General features: G+C 52.5%; 1 protein-coding gene across 2 annotated transcripts; it reads right to left on the bottom strand.

The window, feature by feature from the left end:
• Positions 1-1578: 1578 nt before the first annotated feature.
• Arid5a (AT rich interactive domain 5A (MRF1-like)) lies at positions 1579-15926 on the bottom strand. Of its 2 annotated transcripts, XM_013019837.1 has the most exons (7): positions 15846-15926; positions 7169-7284; positions 6192-6312; positions 5837-5889; positions 5346-5443; positions 4931-5090; positions 1579-4603 (listed from the first exon to the last, which is right to left on the bottom strand). In XM_013019837.1, the coding sequence occupies exons 1-7, from the start codon at positions 15847-15849 to the stop codon at positions 3398-3400; spliced, it is 1758 nt and encodes a 585-aa protein (XP_012875291.1). In that variant the 5' UTR covers positions 15850-15926; the 3' UTR covers positions 1579-3397. The 2 variants fall into 2 exon arrangements, with proteins under 2 accessions (XP_012875291.1, XP_012875292.1); XM_013019838.1 differs by lacking the exons at positions 6192-6312; positions 15846-15926 and having other exon boundaries at positions 7169-7201.
• Between the last annotated feature and the right edge of the window lie 210 nt (positions 15927-16136).

Below are 16136 nucleotides of genomic sequence, written 5' to 3'. Positions count from 1 at the left end.
GAGCAGAAAATCCAAGTGAGATTGTGAAGTCCTGAGTTCAAGCCCCAGTGCCAGCACACACAAAAATGAACAAATAAAAAGGATAAAGTAGGTGGGGAGAAGTAGGAAACAAAAACATTTCCTGTCCCCCATGTAGGAAATAGAAGTTAAAGACTCCCCTTCTGTGTTAATACCAGGGTTTGAACTCAGGGACTTGTGTTATTGCTAGGCTCTTTTGCTCACAGTTGATGTTCTATCAAGTGAGCCACACCCCCAGTCCTGCACTTTGCTGGTTAATTGGAGATGGAGTCTGGTAGATTTTGCTGCCCAGGCTGGTTTTGAACTTCAGTTCTCCAGGTATCAGCCTCCTGAGTAAGCAGGATTGTAAAGAGCTACTAGTACTTGATCTCTTTTGCGTTTTAGCTAGTTTTTCAGATTGGGTCTTGCTCTTTCATTTGCACTGGCCTCAGACCTTGATCCTCCTACCTCAGCCTCCTGAGTAGCTAGCATTACAGGCATGCACCAACATCTCTGACATTTTTTTTTCAGGTGTGTATCAGATACTCTCACCTCTGCCTAGTTGAGGCTACTAACGCAGTGTGATGGGGTAACAACAGAGAAGAGATGCCCATGGTGCTCTCTACACCAGGAAGAGCCAACTCCAGCTCACCAACGGCAGCATCTGAGAGGGACCCAGTACAGACACTCCTACCTCTGCCATGCCTGATGCTCCGCTCACTCTACATGCATGAGTCACTCAGGCTCTTTCCTGCCTACGTTGGTCTGTCTTTGTTTCTACTGCTTGCAACTAACAGACTGAAGAACTGTCACTGATATACTAAACCTTGGGAAAGCCCAGTCTCTTGGCTACCTGGGCCCTGGCATGAAGCCAGGAGTCTCTTAAGTTGGGCAAGGGAGGCATAAGTCCTTTCTCTCTGTTCTCCTTCTAGCACCCCAGCCCCTTTCTCCCCATGGGAGCCCCACAGACAGGGCCAAGTGGCTGCAGAGACCCTTGCTGGGGCGGGTGATGCTGGCTTTCCCGTAGTGGTTGGGGTCCCCTGAGAAGTTGGGGAGGCAGAGCTTTCCCTGGAGGCGGCAGAGCATATGCACATCATCATCTGCCTTTGTCAATCTCCAGAACTGAACTCTATCACATTCCAGGACAGGGAGCATTCAAATTATCTTGGTCATTGTGCTGATGTGCAGATACACCTAGCGCAGATGCTGCTCAAACCTCAGGACTGGGGAGGACAGGGGCCTGAGCTGAGCATGGGGAACCCGTGACTCCTCTGAGCTCCTGCTCTGAAGGCCTCTGGACTGCTGATCAGTGCCATTCTCCACATTCTTGCAGTCATTTGCTTAGGAAATTGCCCTGGTCTATCTCAGGACTCAATAGCACAGAAGCAGCCACCTAGTGACTGGACAGCATCAGCACTCCAGCATGAAGAGTGGGACCCAGGGTTAGTGGTATGGGGCTGTTCCTTCAGTTTTGAGCTTGAAAGGGGCTGTCCAAGTCACAAGTACTTACCTTAGGAAATGGTTCCATGTAGGATGGAATTCTGGTTATCCAAGAGAAACCCAATAGCCATTTTTCCTTGAAATTATTATTTATTATTATTTGCTAGAGTCCGATGCTCATAAGAAGTGTATTTCCTAGGCCTGCCTCCAGAGGGTGCCACTGTCACAGCACTGAGCAATCTGCAAGCCTTGCTGCCCTACCACCTGCCCCCCCCCATTTGTGCGAGTGAGGCCAATGGCACTTTGCAGATGGAGACTCCAGTGACCCTGCCACATAGCAGGCAGGACCTCATGCATAACAGATAGCCTTCACCTGTCCATTATCTGACCAGGATCTGCAGCCCAGTTACCAGGACATTTGTCAGGAACCTGGGAAAACTCAAGCTCTCCCCTTCTTTGCCAATCACTGGGCTCCATAGGTTGGGACAGGTTGGAGCAGTGGACCGGTGCATGAGTCAGGAACTCAAGGCTGGTCAAGCAGATACTGGCCTCTGGGGAGCATGAGAAAGACCATGCTTGAAGGGCGCCTGTGACTGAGCTCCCATCATAGACAGCTGCCACTGGTACATATTGTGTGGCTTAGCTTGAATTCTGTCATCCTCAGTGCCCCTTCTCATCCTGGCCAATTGTGAACTAAGCGGGGAGGATATCACACAAGACTTCCCTGCCCACAGTCCGAGTTTGGAAGCCTGGTGAGCTCCCATGATGGTCAGAGCTGTCTGCTGACCTACACTGGCACAATGCCATCACTTGGGCCATAGTGGCACTGCCTTTCTAGGTACAGGTTTAAAGCTGTTCTGAGGACAGACTTCCTGGAGAACACCTCTGAAAGGGTCCCCTTGTCTCTACTGCAGGAAGGAGGGCCCAAGGCTTCAGGGTCTTACATGCCCCTAGAGCCATTTCAGAAACCCTGACACCAAGATGCTTGGGCACAGGACTGGTTTTTTGTCCCCCTGTCCATGACCTTTTTCAGTGAATTCAGTGAGTCTTTTGTGTGGGGCAGACAAGGGGCGGGGGGCAAGGGATTGCTGAAGAGCATTCAGCAGCAGGGCTCCCAAATCTGTATCTACCTCCAGAGCACCTTCATGCTTACACCCTTAAAAGTCCCCTCTTTTTTGTGCGTAGTGGCACATGCTAATAGTCCCAGCTCTGGGAAGATTAAGGCAGGCAGATCTCTTGGACCCAGGAGCTCAAGACCAACATGGGTAACACAGTAAGACTCTTGTCTCGAAACAAGCAACTCCCCTCCCAGTGCTGGCTAGCAGCTGCAGGGCACATGTGGTAGAGAATCTGGAGTCTTGCTGCTTAGCCAAGTACTAGAGTCACTCAAGCCTATGCTGGACACACCTGCCTGAGGCTTAGCAATCTGGGAGTGGACTGAAGACACAGGCTGCACTGCAAGGCCTACTGAACCACACCCAGGCTGAGATTTGCTGTGGGTCCACTCCTCAGAGGGGTGGTGGCAATGAGGCCCCTAGCTGTCATTTGCTTGTCCCCTTTGCTCACACTGATAACCCCACCCACGAGCCTGTTCCCAGCTCATCTGCACTCACGAGAGTCCTTGTGCATGGCAAGGCTGGGTGCAATCACACTTTTTATTGGACTTTCTGTGGGCAACTTGGGCTCTTTGAGCTGCCATCTGACTCCCAAGACCCTCACCCAGATCCTGGCCTCTGTTTGGGGGGGGGTGGCATTATCCTCTTCTCAGGTCTTATCACAACTCAAGCCTCTGGGGCTATTTTCTTGAAACAAATCCAGTTTTCCTATTGCCTCTCCTTGTGCCAGCCTGCCCAGCCCAGGTGTCCTGGACAATGGGTTCCGGCCCAGGGTCTGGGCAGTGGCTGCCCATTTTGGGCCAAATCAGACCCTCCACAGCAAAGTACATGCCATAGGTTAGAGCCTATAGCTTGGTGTTGAGGTGGAAGAAGGGGGGTGCTGTGTAGGTAGTGACAGGTGGTATGTGACAGGCAGATGGAGCAGGACCAAGTCTGTGGCGGAGGGCACTGTCGAAGTATGTAGGGGGGAAGTGCATCAAGCCAGTGGCCACAGGTGAGTGGCTTGTGGCCAGGAAGTGGGCTGGGAAGGCTGGGATGACCAGGGGGCTGAAGGGGAGTGTGGCCTGGCCTTTCAAATGCTCTGGGGTGCCAGCAAAGTTGAGCGGGCAATGCAGCATGGTACCCCTGTATGCCTCTGGGGTAGCAGGCCCCAGGCCCGGGCCCAGCAGGCAGGAGACAGCCAGGCCAGGTGCTGTAGGCTTAACCCCACACTCCTTGGTTTCCATCTCCTTCAGAAATGGAGTCACTGCCCTCAGTTTTTTACCGCCATGGGCAAAACCATCTTCTTCCAGGCTGCGCTTGTGGCCAAGGCCTGAGATGTTGTGGTGGGTAGCCAGGGGCAAGAGGCTTTCAGCGGTGCCCTTGGCCATGGGCGACACCCAGCAGGCTTTGGGCTTAGGGTAGAAGCTGCTCTTCCTGGAACTGCTTTTCTGGAATGCAGAGGGGCGGCTGGCATCCCCACCCCACCCCAGCTGGGGCTCTTGGGTTGGTAGCCCCTCCTCTTTGCTAGAAGGCCCCAGGAGTACTCTGTCTTTCAGGTTGGAGAAGTCCCAGGGGTGCTGGCTGACAGGCTTCAGAACTTCGGTAGGGTAGGCGTGGAAACAGCCTGTGAAGATGGGGGCGGTGGGGCAGGGCCCTGCCTGAACCTCAGCCTTGACACTGCTCCCAGGGGCCTGCAGTCTCTCCTGCGGGGTCAGCTGGTGCTCTGAGTGCTCAGCTAGCCCTCTGAGGGTCTGAGGACTCTCTGGGGGCTCCCTTTCAGAGCCATCTGCCCCATGGCGACAGCCCTCCTCGTGGCACTGCAAGGCCTCGACTTTGCTGACCTGGGCCAGGAGCTTCTTTTTGGCCAGAGGTGACATGATGCCATGTGTCCCTTTGTAGTAGAAGTCGGACAGGAACCGCTTGTAGGCTTCAGGACAGCTGCTGGGACCTACGAAAGGCAGGGAGGGCCCCGAGGCTGGATCTGGCTGCTTCATGCTGTCTTTAGAGGACCCCTGGCTAGGAAGCTGTGCCAGGTCAGTAGCATCTGTCTTGGTCTTTTCTGGAATCATCTAGAATGAGAAAAATCCTTGCCTTAGGGATGGGTCTTGCATCCTACCCTGGGAACCTGGATGCAGCAGAGTTTTCGGGGTGCCCAGGACCCTTGTTAGTCTTTACAGCAAAAGTTTCACAAAGTGCCCTGTCCTATGGGTGGATACAGCCTAGAATCCAGACATAGCGCTTGATGACTGAATGTGAGCTGGGCTTTAAAGGACCTAGGGCAAGGACAGGCCCTAGCAGTGGGCACTGAATGTTTCAAGCAGGGGGCTTGGCAGAGACAGCCAGGCAGGTAGGAGAGTTGCAAGGAGAGTCAAGAGGGGCAGCGGGTCAACACTCACCAGGCCCACCTGCCTCTCCTCCTTGGCCTTCTTCAGTCTCTCCGTGGCTCCATCATCCCCGCGGTGCTCCTTGGCCATCTTGTATTGTTTCCTGGGCTTGGAGGGGGGCAGCGGCTTGTCATCCTCGCCTTTCAGGTGCCGCACATATGGGAGGACCAGCCTGTGGAGAAGTCAGTATGAACACAGGAAGCTGGTGGTCGTCCCACACGGCTGGCCTCTGGCTCTATCCATGCCCTTCTGGTTCCCCATCACTACTACCATCAGGAATGTCCCCTACGGTGTCCCCAGGCCCCACCCTGACAGTACACACAGCCGACCACCGCTCCTCCTCCCGTGGCTACACAATTCCTGGCCCAGCTGAGGACTCAATGCATTGAGCCCGCTACCCAGGGAGATTGTGGTACATCCTGCATACCTCTCGTAGTGGCGACGTGTGCACGTGGCCGCACTTGTGCTGCCAGGGCTGCCTCCCAGCTCGTCATACACGTTCTTCCAGAGGCGGCGACCCGTCACCTGCAAAGGTCATCATGTGAGGCAGTGCCCCCTAGTGGCAGGGTTCTTGAAACCCCAGATTCCCCCCTGCAGGGATGGGGGTGGCTAAGTGGGATGCTAAAGGGGACCACACAGCACCCACCAATCTTTTCTCCCAAGGACCGCTTGACTACTAGCCCAAGCAAGTTTTGAGGAAAGGAAGGCACCACAGATGAGGAAGAAAAAAAAAATCTGCTTGGAGCAGCGAGGCATCAGCAGGCAGGGTAGGTCCCTGCTCCCTGCGGCATGCAAGGGCTGGGACTGGGGACTCTGGCTCTTCCTTTCTCGTGGACAGCTAACGTTCCCCTTCCCCAGCTCTCCCTGGGGTACAGCTGGAGATGTGGCGTAGTGAGAGCCAAAATGAGCCTTCCTTACCAGCTCGTAGGCCCCCAGCTTCTCCACTGCCTTGTAGATCTTCCACAGGTTAACTAGAGGAAAGAAGGACCAGGCCAGCTTTCAGCCTCTGCAGAAGGTGGGGGCAGCCTGCAGCCCCTTACACACCCAGACAGGCCAATAACACAGAGGGCAGACTGGTCCAGTGAGTACCTCACTGGCCCAGTGGCCAAGAGGCTGTTCCAGTGGCTCCACCCATTGCCAGCCCTAAGCCTACGGGGAGGCACCTTTCTGTTTGCAGCCCCTGTAAGCTGTCAGCATCCAGAGTTCCCCATTGCCCTGGCTAGGTGAGGATCCCTGCCGGGCCCCCCTCCCTGCCTGCACCCCAGGGACGCACTCTGCTTGAAGCCGAGATGGGGCACCCTCTCGATGGGCGTGTGTCGCTCCTTCATGAACTTGTAGAGGCTGACCAGGAAGGCCTGCTCCTCCTCCCGCTCCCCGCCTGCCTCGGGGGAGTCCTGGGGAGAGAACAGGAGGCGTGGGGATGGACCCCAGTTGGTAGGTAGCTGGACATGTGGGCACCATTGGCTGTGAGGAGAGGTGCCTGGCCCCAACCCCAGGCTCCCTGAGAGCACCTAGCCTCCTGTCCTGGACTGCGGTCATCTTTCTTTGGTCACACAAACACAGGCATCAGCTTAGTGACCAGGACTCAAGACAGGGCTGGAGTCCAGAGCTCCACGGGAGTCTAACAGCCAAGGAGGGCTGAAAGCAGCCACAAGGGCAGCCTTGCCTTCTCTAAGCTGTTTCTTTATCTTGTTTTTGATTTTACATCTCCATCTTGGCTTCTCCAGCAGCCTGAGCTCCTGGAACACAGGCTTTAGTGTCCTGTCGCCCTGGGGTACAAGTTAAAGGAACAAGGGTATTGGGTTCTTCTGGTGCTGTGGGCCTACTCCATGAGGCCTGCATCCCCCAGAGGGGATGCTTCCATGCTATCAGCTTGGATGGATAGATGGAAATATAGTTCTACATCTTAGAGTGAATAGTGCATATTCTGTTTTCCCTTCACCTTCCTTCCTTCCTTCCTTCCTTTTTTTCTTTTTCTTCCTTTCTTTCCTATCTTTTCTTTTTTATTTCTTTCGGTACTGAAGTATTTGAAAAGCAAGTTCCAAGTCCAAAACTTATTGCCACAGGTGACATGTGAGTCCCCTGCCTGTCCAGCATCCAGCTCCTGTACCTTTTGAATGGGCCCTAGCTGTCTGCAGAATTTGTGGTAGGAGCACATCTCCCTCCTCAGAGCTCAAGGTGTCTCCAGATTCCACTTGCAGGCCAGGCTGAAAATGTAGGAGAAGAAGCCCCAGGAGTCTCCTAACTCACCTCCTGCTGGACGGGGCTCTGGCTCCTGCTCTGCTCACCATCGGGTTTAGGGGACACAGGGAGTTCCAAGGAGTCACTCTCCTCTGATTGTTTCCTTTTCCCTTTGGCAGAGGGTGCTGTCAGGAGAGAGGAAAGGACACATGGGATGCATGTAGCTGAGGAGTAGTCCCTCACCCCCAGCTGCAATGGGCTAGAGGAGGGGAAAGTCTTTAGCTCTTCCATCCAGCGTCCCCTGCTAGTCATTCCTGAATGCAGTTGGACTCTTCTTTTAAACAACACACAGACACACACACCACCACCACCATCCAGCAGCAGCTTGTCCTGGCCTGGTGGATCTTCTCCCCTGTCATTGCCCACATCTGAGGGAAACCCTAAGTTTCATCAGGGTCAATCTGAGGAGGCCAGGTGGAGCATAATGATCAGCCCGTGTTCAGGCGGAAAGTTTCACAGCAGCTCAACAGTATTGGGGAGACTGCCAATGCCCTCATGTCTGTGGACTTCCATAGCACCACACAATTGTCCCTCCAAGAATAATCCAGATGAAAACAAGTAATAAATTGTGAGATACTAGACATTTCCTTGAGTAGGCACAGAGTGCTTCTGCTCCTACTTGGGCCTCCTGCTGTCCTCTCTGTGACTCTTCAGTTCCCTCCTAACAAGTCCCTTCCTCCAGGTGGCTTTGGCCAGCCTACTCCTCATCTTAGCCTTGGCTACTCACAGCCATCCTGATGGACTGCCTGTCATTTGTCTAGTTCCTCAATATCCACCCCCACCATCCAGTAGGCACCATGATAAGCCTACTTGCAAGGTTCAACCATGCAAAAGGGGCCATGCATTCCGCTCTCCTTAGGGAAACCAATGGGTTGCAAAAATGCAACTTCTTTGCCATTCCAAACATCACAACCATTGGAAACTGCCTCAAGCCATGAAGCAGGCTGGCAGAGCAAATCTGGCATCAGGAACTCACATCATTTTTTTCTCTTTTTTTGAGACGATTTCACTAAGTATGTAACTGGCCTCAAACCCTCAATCTTCCTGCCTTGACCTCCCAAGTGCTGGGATGATAGGCACGTACAACATCTATTTTTCTGTACTAGGGGTCAAACCCAGGGACTTGCGCATATTCTATTCAATTCCCACTCTACTATTCTACCACTGAGCTCCACTATACAGCCCCCTCTGGCCTCAAACTCTCAATCCTGCCTCTGAGTGCTGGGATTACAGGCATGGACCACCATGTCTAGCCTAGACAACTTTTTCTTTTGGTTTTTCCTCTTCCTTTTTTCTTCTTTTGCTTCTTGTTTATCTGTTATGGACAAGTCCTTACTCCTGATCCACAAGAAATCCCTATTGATAGAAACTGTAGGATTTCCTCCTCCATCCCAGATAAATGAATGTTTTTAGGTCAGGGTGTTTTAGTCAATCCTGGGCAGAAAAGTTTGTGAGACTCCATCTCAAAAATAAGCCTGGTGCCAGTGGCTTATGCCTGTAATCCTAGCTACTCGAGAGGCTGAGATCTGAGGATCGTGGTTCAAAGCCAGCCCAGGCAAGAAAGTCTGTGAGACTCTTTTTTTGTTGGTTGTGGGGCCTGAACTCTGGGCCTGGGGGCTGCCCTAAGCTCTTCAGCTCAAGGCTAGCGCTCTACCACTTGAGCCACAGCGCCACTTCCAGCTTTTTCTGCTTATGTGGTGCTAAGGAATTGAACCCAGGGCCTCATGCATGCAAGGCAAGCACTCTACCACTGAGCCACCTTCCTGGCCCCCACGAGACTCTTAACTCCAATAAACCACCAGAAAACTGGAAGTAGTGCTGTGGCTCAAGTGGTAGAGCACTTGCCTTGAGCTGAAGAGCTGAGGGACAGCACCCAGACCCAGAGTTCAAGCCCCACGACCACCACCAACAAAATTATAATCAGCAAAAAGCTCGGCTGAAGGTATGACTCAAGTGATAGAACCCAGCCATGAGCAAAGGAATTAAGCAAGAGCACAAGGACCTGATTTCAAACCCGGGTACTAGAAAAATAAAATAAGGCTGGGAATGTGGCTTAGTGGTAGAGTGCTTTCCTAGCATGCAGGAAGCTCTGGTTTCGATTCCTCAATATCACATCAACAGAAAAAGCCAAAAGTGGTACTGTGGCTCAAATGGTAGAGTGCTAGCTTTTAGCAAAAGAAGCTCAAGGACAGTGCCCAGGCCCTGAGCTCAAGTCCCAGGACTGGCAAAAAAATTTTTTTTTAATAAAATAAAATGTCTTTAGGAACATAAACACACACTAACACCATCCAGAGGGCTGGAGGCATAAAGATCTTCAGGATCTTTGTTTTCTGTGATAGCTCCATCTGCTACTGCTTACTCACTTTGTCTAGGTCCTTGGCTCAATGTCCTTGGCTCTCTCATGCACATTCTGTCACTTAGTCCCAGGAGGGTTCCCGTTGAAAGAGGGGGAAACAATCAAGAGAGGTCAAGTGGCTTGTCTCCCTGAAGAACCAGGACTCAAAATGAAGTCTGTCTGACTACAGGTCCATTAGCAAAACCCTGATAAGGAGTCCATTTACACCAAGAGAGACATCCGTCCTGAGGCCCATCAAAGACAGAGACTCAGTCACCCTCTTTGCTGGTTTCAGTCATTCAGTTCACACCAGTCTCCAGAAATGCTGGCTTAACAACTGGCTTTAAGCCTGATGCCTTTCCAACCAAGTTCTCAGTCCTTTCCTCCAATATAGAAGAGAGGCATTGAGCTCTTTGCTACCTTGCTTGCCTGTCCCCTCCATATGTCCTGTCTTCTCTCCCTTACTTCTTGCTGCCTCACATCCTAGCCATGGTCAAGGAAGGATTTCCACCTGAGTGTTCCTGAGCATGATGGGTTTCTTGCAAATTAGATACAAACAGAATGGCATGTTGGTGTCCATCGGGCTTCAGATCAATAGGTGGTTGGACTACCCCTCATCTAGGAATGTATTTTTATTTATTTATTAACTTATTTATTTTGTCAGTTGTTGGGCTTGAACCCTGGGCCTGGGCACTGTCCCTGAGCTCTTCATCTCAAGGCAAGCATTCTATCACTTGAGCTACAGCACCACTTCCCTGGGAATGTGTTTTAAAGACTGACCTTTCAGGTCCTATAAGGGGTATCGTGAGAGTCTACCCCACAGGGATCCCAGTGGGTTATCAGATTTGAGTTCTGAGTTTGTGAACTCTGCCTAGGCTGTGCTCAGGAAAAATATCCTGGAGTTGGGCACTCAAGTTACCTGGAAAGGAGGTCACCAATCCAAGCTGTTTTAACCCTAGATGGGAAAGGGATCAGAGCTCCTGCCTCCTGCCACCCAGGGAAACACACTCTCTCTGTTCTGAGTCCCCAAATGAACTTGGTCTCCATTCTCTTCCAGTCGGGGCTAGCGCTCTTTCTGTCCTGACAGTGCCTTCTGGGTGCCCACTTCTGCAGAAGAGGAGGCAGAGAGACACGTCTTCCAGGTGTCTTCTGTCTAGTGCTGACCTGCCCTAACCCCACCTTTACCCAACTCATTCATAAATCTCATTGCCATGTAAATCTTCATTTGTAAAAAGGGTTCTGATGAAAATTAAGTTTGATATCCACTGTTAAAGACATGGAAGGGAGGCATTCTCTGGCTTGCCCAGCTCATAGCTCATGAGGGGCCCAAGCACGTAATGGTGAGCTAGGCCCCACTTCTGGTTCTGGAAGGGAGGGAAGGGAATTATGAAGCTGGTGATCCCACAGTCCAGCCTCTCCCTACCTGCAGAGGCTGGAGAAATCCGCCTGTCCCTGGGTGCCATGAGTCATGTTACTCAGTGTCTTGCTCCGAGCCTGTATGGAAGGTTCCTTCCAAGACAAGACCTCAGTGTCCCAGGGTTGGATCAAGATTAAAACATAAAAGAAGCCTCTTCTCACCACAAGAATGTCTTTCAGGCCTGACTTTTTCAGTCCACAAAACAGTAATGATAATGGGGACTGGTGTTCCAATGTTTACTTGTAACACACCTAGAATCTACATCTGGTGGCGGTGGGATGTGAGACATGGAGATTTACCCATATGCCCCCTCACACATGCATATACACTAGTTAGGGTGTCAGTACTCTCTGAGTGACCCCTCTCTCCCAGTAACATTCCTGAAATGTTACTTTCCCCACAATCCCACTGCAAATAAGGAGCCCCTTTGGAACTATTTCTAGACTTTCTGTTCTGTTCCATTCACTGTGGAATGCTGGTAGCTTTATGAAACAATTTGTTATTCAGAGGGCAAGTCTCTCATTATTGCTCTCTTTTTAAAATATTCCACCTGGAGCTGGGATGTAGCTCAGTAGCAAAGTGCTTGCCTAGCAAATGCAACATCCTAGGCTTAATATTCAGTACTAAAACAAAAAACAAACAAATACAGTTTAAAAAACACCAAAAAATTCATCTGAACTTTAGGATAATGTGGCCATATTTTCTACAAAATGAATAAATGAGTAAATTAATAAATAAATATACCAGTGGGGTTTTGATGGAATAGCACTTGCAGTTAGAAGCTACTTTGAGGAAAAATGATAGTTTTGACAATGCACCCTTCTTTTTTGGGGAGGTCCGGTCATGGGGCCTGAACTCTGGGCCTGGGCACTGTCCCTCAGCTCTTCAGTTCAAGGCTAGTGCTCTACCACTTGAGCCACAGCCCCACTTCCGGCTTTTTTCTTTTTGCTTATGTGGTGCTGAGGAATCGAACCCAGGGCCTCTGGCATGCAAGGCAAGTGCTCTACCACTGAGCCACCTTCCCAGCCCCCATGCACCCTTCTTTTTAAGACCACATGTCTCTACTAGTTCAGGGAGCCCTCTGAGGTTGGCAGAAGTTCCTTCCTGGGCCCTGTGTCCTTCCCACCTAATTTATTCCTAATTTGATCCTAGAATTTTGTGCAGCTAGACAATAGTACTAGAAAAGCTGTGATACTCAACGTAGGACTGTACTCCACAAGCCCCTTCCACTTCTCATCCACTGCAGTCAGGAAGACCAAGGGAGATGGGGTACTGGGCCAGAAGATGAGCCTGTACCCAGCCCAACCTAGGCATCATGTGGGTGGGGCAGGGAGAATTGCCCAAGCCCCTCATGGGTTATGACTTTGATGTCTGCTCAGCTCCATGGCTTGTGAATGAGGCAGCTCAACCTTCACATCCTAAACTACAGCAAAGGGCTTCCATTCAGTCACTCACTCTAAGTAGAGCATGCTCCTGAAAATAAGTTCTTAAGTGATTCCTTCCCTTTATAAACCACAGGTCCATCACTCAAAGAAGTGTTCTGGCCAGCCTTGGACAGGACATCTTATAAGTGCTTTCCTGAATCACCCCAGCCCAGGGATGATTAACAGACCTCATACCTGAGGCTCAGACAGGTTCAACAGTTTGCCTCAGGCTACACAGCTGTCCAGTGGCAGAGCTATGATTCTGAATCAGAGAAATTGGACTGTTCCAAGACACCAAATCCCAACTTTTAGAGCTTTCTGAATGTAGGCTGAGGGTACAAAGTTTCCCACTTTTCCTGTGTGGATCTGTATCCGTCTGTCACTCTGCTAACATGAGCAGGTTTGTATGAAAGCTCAATTGGCCAGACCCAACGTGGGAAGGAGCAAACCTCTACCACTGTAAATCCACATCCCTGGCCTCATAGGCCCCCAGGGCCCTGGGGTCTCTCACTAATCTTCCTTCATAGGAGAAGAATGATGGATAGTTACTGAAAATCCCTTAAGGAATTACCACCTGATACCAAGGGCTGCTTCTGGCCGGGGCTCAGCCTACCTGGGACAAGCGACAGGGGATCTATGCAAAGGGAAGAAAGTGAAGACAGTGGGGGCTCCCAGTGGTAGTCACTGAACATAACTCAAGATGTCTCCCCTGGGCTTATCCATGGCAGAAGTTGGATAGGAACAGCATGGAGGCCATGGGGAAATCACACCCCCTGTGTGTCTGTCTAGAGGACAGCCCTTTCAGACAAGAGCTGAAATCAGATGAGACTGGGCAGGAGGAGGAGAGGGCTGGGAACCACACAGGCACATCATTTACCAAGTCTGCCACTGGAAGATGTGTGTGCTGGCCTAATGGCCAGTATGCTAAGCAGAAGAAAGCATGAAATGATGCTCCCCCACAAACTACAATGGAGCCTGTGTGTGCACACCTCCTCAGTGAGATCTGAACCAGCAGGTCCTGTCCAGCCCCCCCCCCCCATGGTAGCTTACTACACCAAAGAACTCTCTAAACATCAGCTTGGGTATTTGGGATGAGCCTATTTGATCTCAAATACTCTTGATGTCCAGAGAGGACCAGAGCCCAGCCCAAGACCACATAGCTTTGAGCTGACCTGCAGGCTGAGTGTGGGTACCCCTTACCCTCCCTCTCTTTTTCTTGCCTGTCCCACTCCCTCTCGGTATGATGGGAAGGAAGTGACACTTCTTTTCATGAAAAGTCACTGACTAGGAAGATTGCATCGATTACAACAATAATTGCAACGACTGCCTCAATAACAACCAGCAGACATGGTCCCACCCCCTTGCCTGAGGTTGTTGGCTTAAGTTTCTCTTAGCTCCAGCTGGAATGGAAACAAAGACAGCCTTTGAAGCAGCCAGTCCACTCTGTGGCCCAGGAGCAGTCTGCCTGGCAGTCTGCTGCTGGGGCTTGCTCCAGTGGGTGGGTTAGGAAAGGGAGCTGCCAAAAGCCAGTATTGAGGACAGACAAGCTGGACATACCCTGCGGACCTAGCATATAACACCAGCCACAGCCCAGCCTCCACACCTCGGCTCGGGGTGGGGGAGAGGGACGTGCAGGATCTATAAGCAGCTTGGGCCAAGGCAATAGCCCAGAGAGGTGCACAAAAGCACAGGGCATGGTAGCACCAAATGTGAGAGTACTCATTCCCAGGCCCCACAGCCACTCAGCTCTGGGATGTCCTAAAAGATCCTATTCTAGGATAGGTTGAACCCCTACCATCTCTCCCCACCCAGTGTGGGTGATGTTTGATGGTAATAGTAACAATTCCATCCATGGATAAACCCCCTACCACCAAGGGGAAACAGGACTCAGAGGTGCTAAGTGTCCCAACCACACAGCCAGAACCCCTGCAAGGGGCACCCCCTAACCCCTCAGCTTTTCCACTTCCCTTGTACAACCCCACCACACTGTGGCCCTCCAAGTCCCTTGCACCAGCCTAAGAGGGGCTGTGGGCCACTCCAGGGCAGTTTTCCACCCAGGAAACAGAAGACCATAGGGAAAGAGGGGCAAGGAGTCTTGATGGCTTGTCCCTCACTGCTAGACTTGGTTTCCCTGCCTCAGATTCTCTGACTGTAAATCAGAACTAGAGGGGCTTGATTCTAAAGCCCTTTCTTCCTCTGTTATGCCAAGTTCTAGTTCCTAGGTAGTCAGACTGGACTCTACAACTCAGCTCTGTAGGGAACGGACCATCTCTCCCACTTTTCCCTCCCCTGGCACAATTAGTACAGAGACCCTCACATATTCATCAGTTCCCCACAGTGGGATCGGGCAGGGGCAAGAAGCACCTGTTTCCTTTGTGAGATCCTTTGTCCTGTGGATCTTTCCACGCAGGCCCAAGGCCCAAAAGCTTGCCTTTGTACAAAGGTAAGGTGAATAGGCCATTATAAGGACACTGGGACCTCCCTGAGCCCTTGGGTTCCTGAATCCAGGTCGCCAGCATGGGTAGGAGTGGAGGGCGGTGAGACCCCCCCACCAGGATAACTCTTAGTGCGGAATATTGGGGATGTGTGGCCTGGGTTGCGCCCCCAGGCAAGGCCGACTGCAAGGTGGGTCGTGTTCCTAGCATGCCAGCAGCCTGCGCTTCTGCCCTCTGCCTGCTCCCCGCATCACCATCAATGCCACAGCCTCAACCCTGTCCCTTTCGAAGACACGGTAGAAAAGAAGGGGGAAGTCAGGGAAAAAAAAGAGGAGCGCAAGGGAAAATGGCCTGCCTCTAGCTGGGATGCGGGGGGGGTGGGGGGGCGTGATAGAGGAGATCAGAAAGGCGAGGAGAAAGAAGAAAAGCACTAGAAACCCGACCAACCAGCAGCGCCGAAAGAGGAACCGTGCATTCTTCAAAGCGCATTGAGCAAGTTCTTCAAATACCCGCGAAGTCACTTTCAGGAAACGGCGGCCGGCGTGGAAAGCGCCCCGCGGCCCCTGCGGGGCCCGGACGCCCGCGGGCCGCGTCGGCGGGTTCTGAGAACCCCGGGGATGTCACGGGGGAGGGGACAGAGCGGCCGGAGGCAGAGGAACTGCTGCTGACAGCTGTCACAACAAATTAGCTGAGCCCAGCTCGAGACTGAAACCGCGGCAGGAAGTGGGAAGACAGAACCGTCCGGGGCTCGGTGAAATTTCAGTCCGGAGACGCCGACGAGAGTTTCGAGATAAACGCCCGGGAAGCCCCTGACCGCCCCAACTTTTTCTTTTCTGTCTTTCCTTTTCTCGGAGAGCGCGCGCGAAGACACCCAAGCCTCCCGCCCCGCGCCGGGCGGGCTGCCAGCGCCCCGACCCGCGCCCCCTCCGCGGACCCCGGCCCCGCGAGCCCACCTCCCGTCCCCTCAGCCCCCCAAGGACGGTCCCACCTCCTTGAGGGCAAAAGAGACCCGCCGCCGCGAGCTTCGCCTCCCCCCCCCACCGATCCCCCCCGCCCCGGCCTCGGTGCTGCTTACCCATGGCCGGGCGAGGTCCTGCGCCGCCCGTCCGGAGACCCTGGACCCGGGACAGCACTGCCGACCCCGCGCTCCCGGTGCTCCGACTGACTCCAGGCGTCACACTCCAGCCGCTCTTCGAAGCCCCGCCCCCTCAGGGCACCGCCCCCATCCGCTCCAGGTTTCTATTGGTGAGTCCTATTTTTTCAGGCGGGACTGGTGTCCGCCCCCTGAGCCCGGTTACGCCTGGGAGTTGTAGTGTGCGCGAAAGTGAAGACGCGCTAGAATTACTGCTGCTCTCTCTCTCTCTCT

This window comes from Dipodomys ordii, unplaced genomic scaffold, assembly GCF_000151885.1.
Source record: "Dipodomys ordii isolate 6190 unplaced genomic scaffold, Dord_2.0 Scaffold47, whole genome shotgun sequence".
Classification (NCBI taxonomy): Eukaryota; Metazoa; Chordata; class Mammalia; order Rodentia; family Heteromyidae; genus Dipodomys; species Dipodomys ordii.
The sequence above is the reverse complement of the archived record's forward strand: the minus strand, read 5'-3'. Positions and strand labels throughout refer to the sequence as shown.

Bases quoted from the DNA above. Each gene is read 5' to 3' on its own strand.
- Arid5a (XM_013019837.1), bottom strand. The intron at 6,313-7,168 runs GTGAGTTAGGAG...TTCTCTCCCCAG, and splicing joins AGAGCCCCGTCCAGCAGGAG to GACTCCCCCGAGGCAGGCGG. The intron at 4,604-4,930 runs GTGAGTGTTGAC...TTCTCATTCTAG, and splicing joins AGGAGAGGCAGGTGGGCCTG to ATGATTCCAGAAAAGACCAA.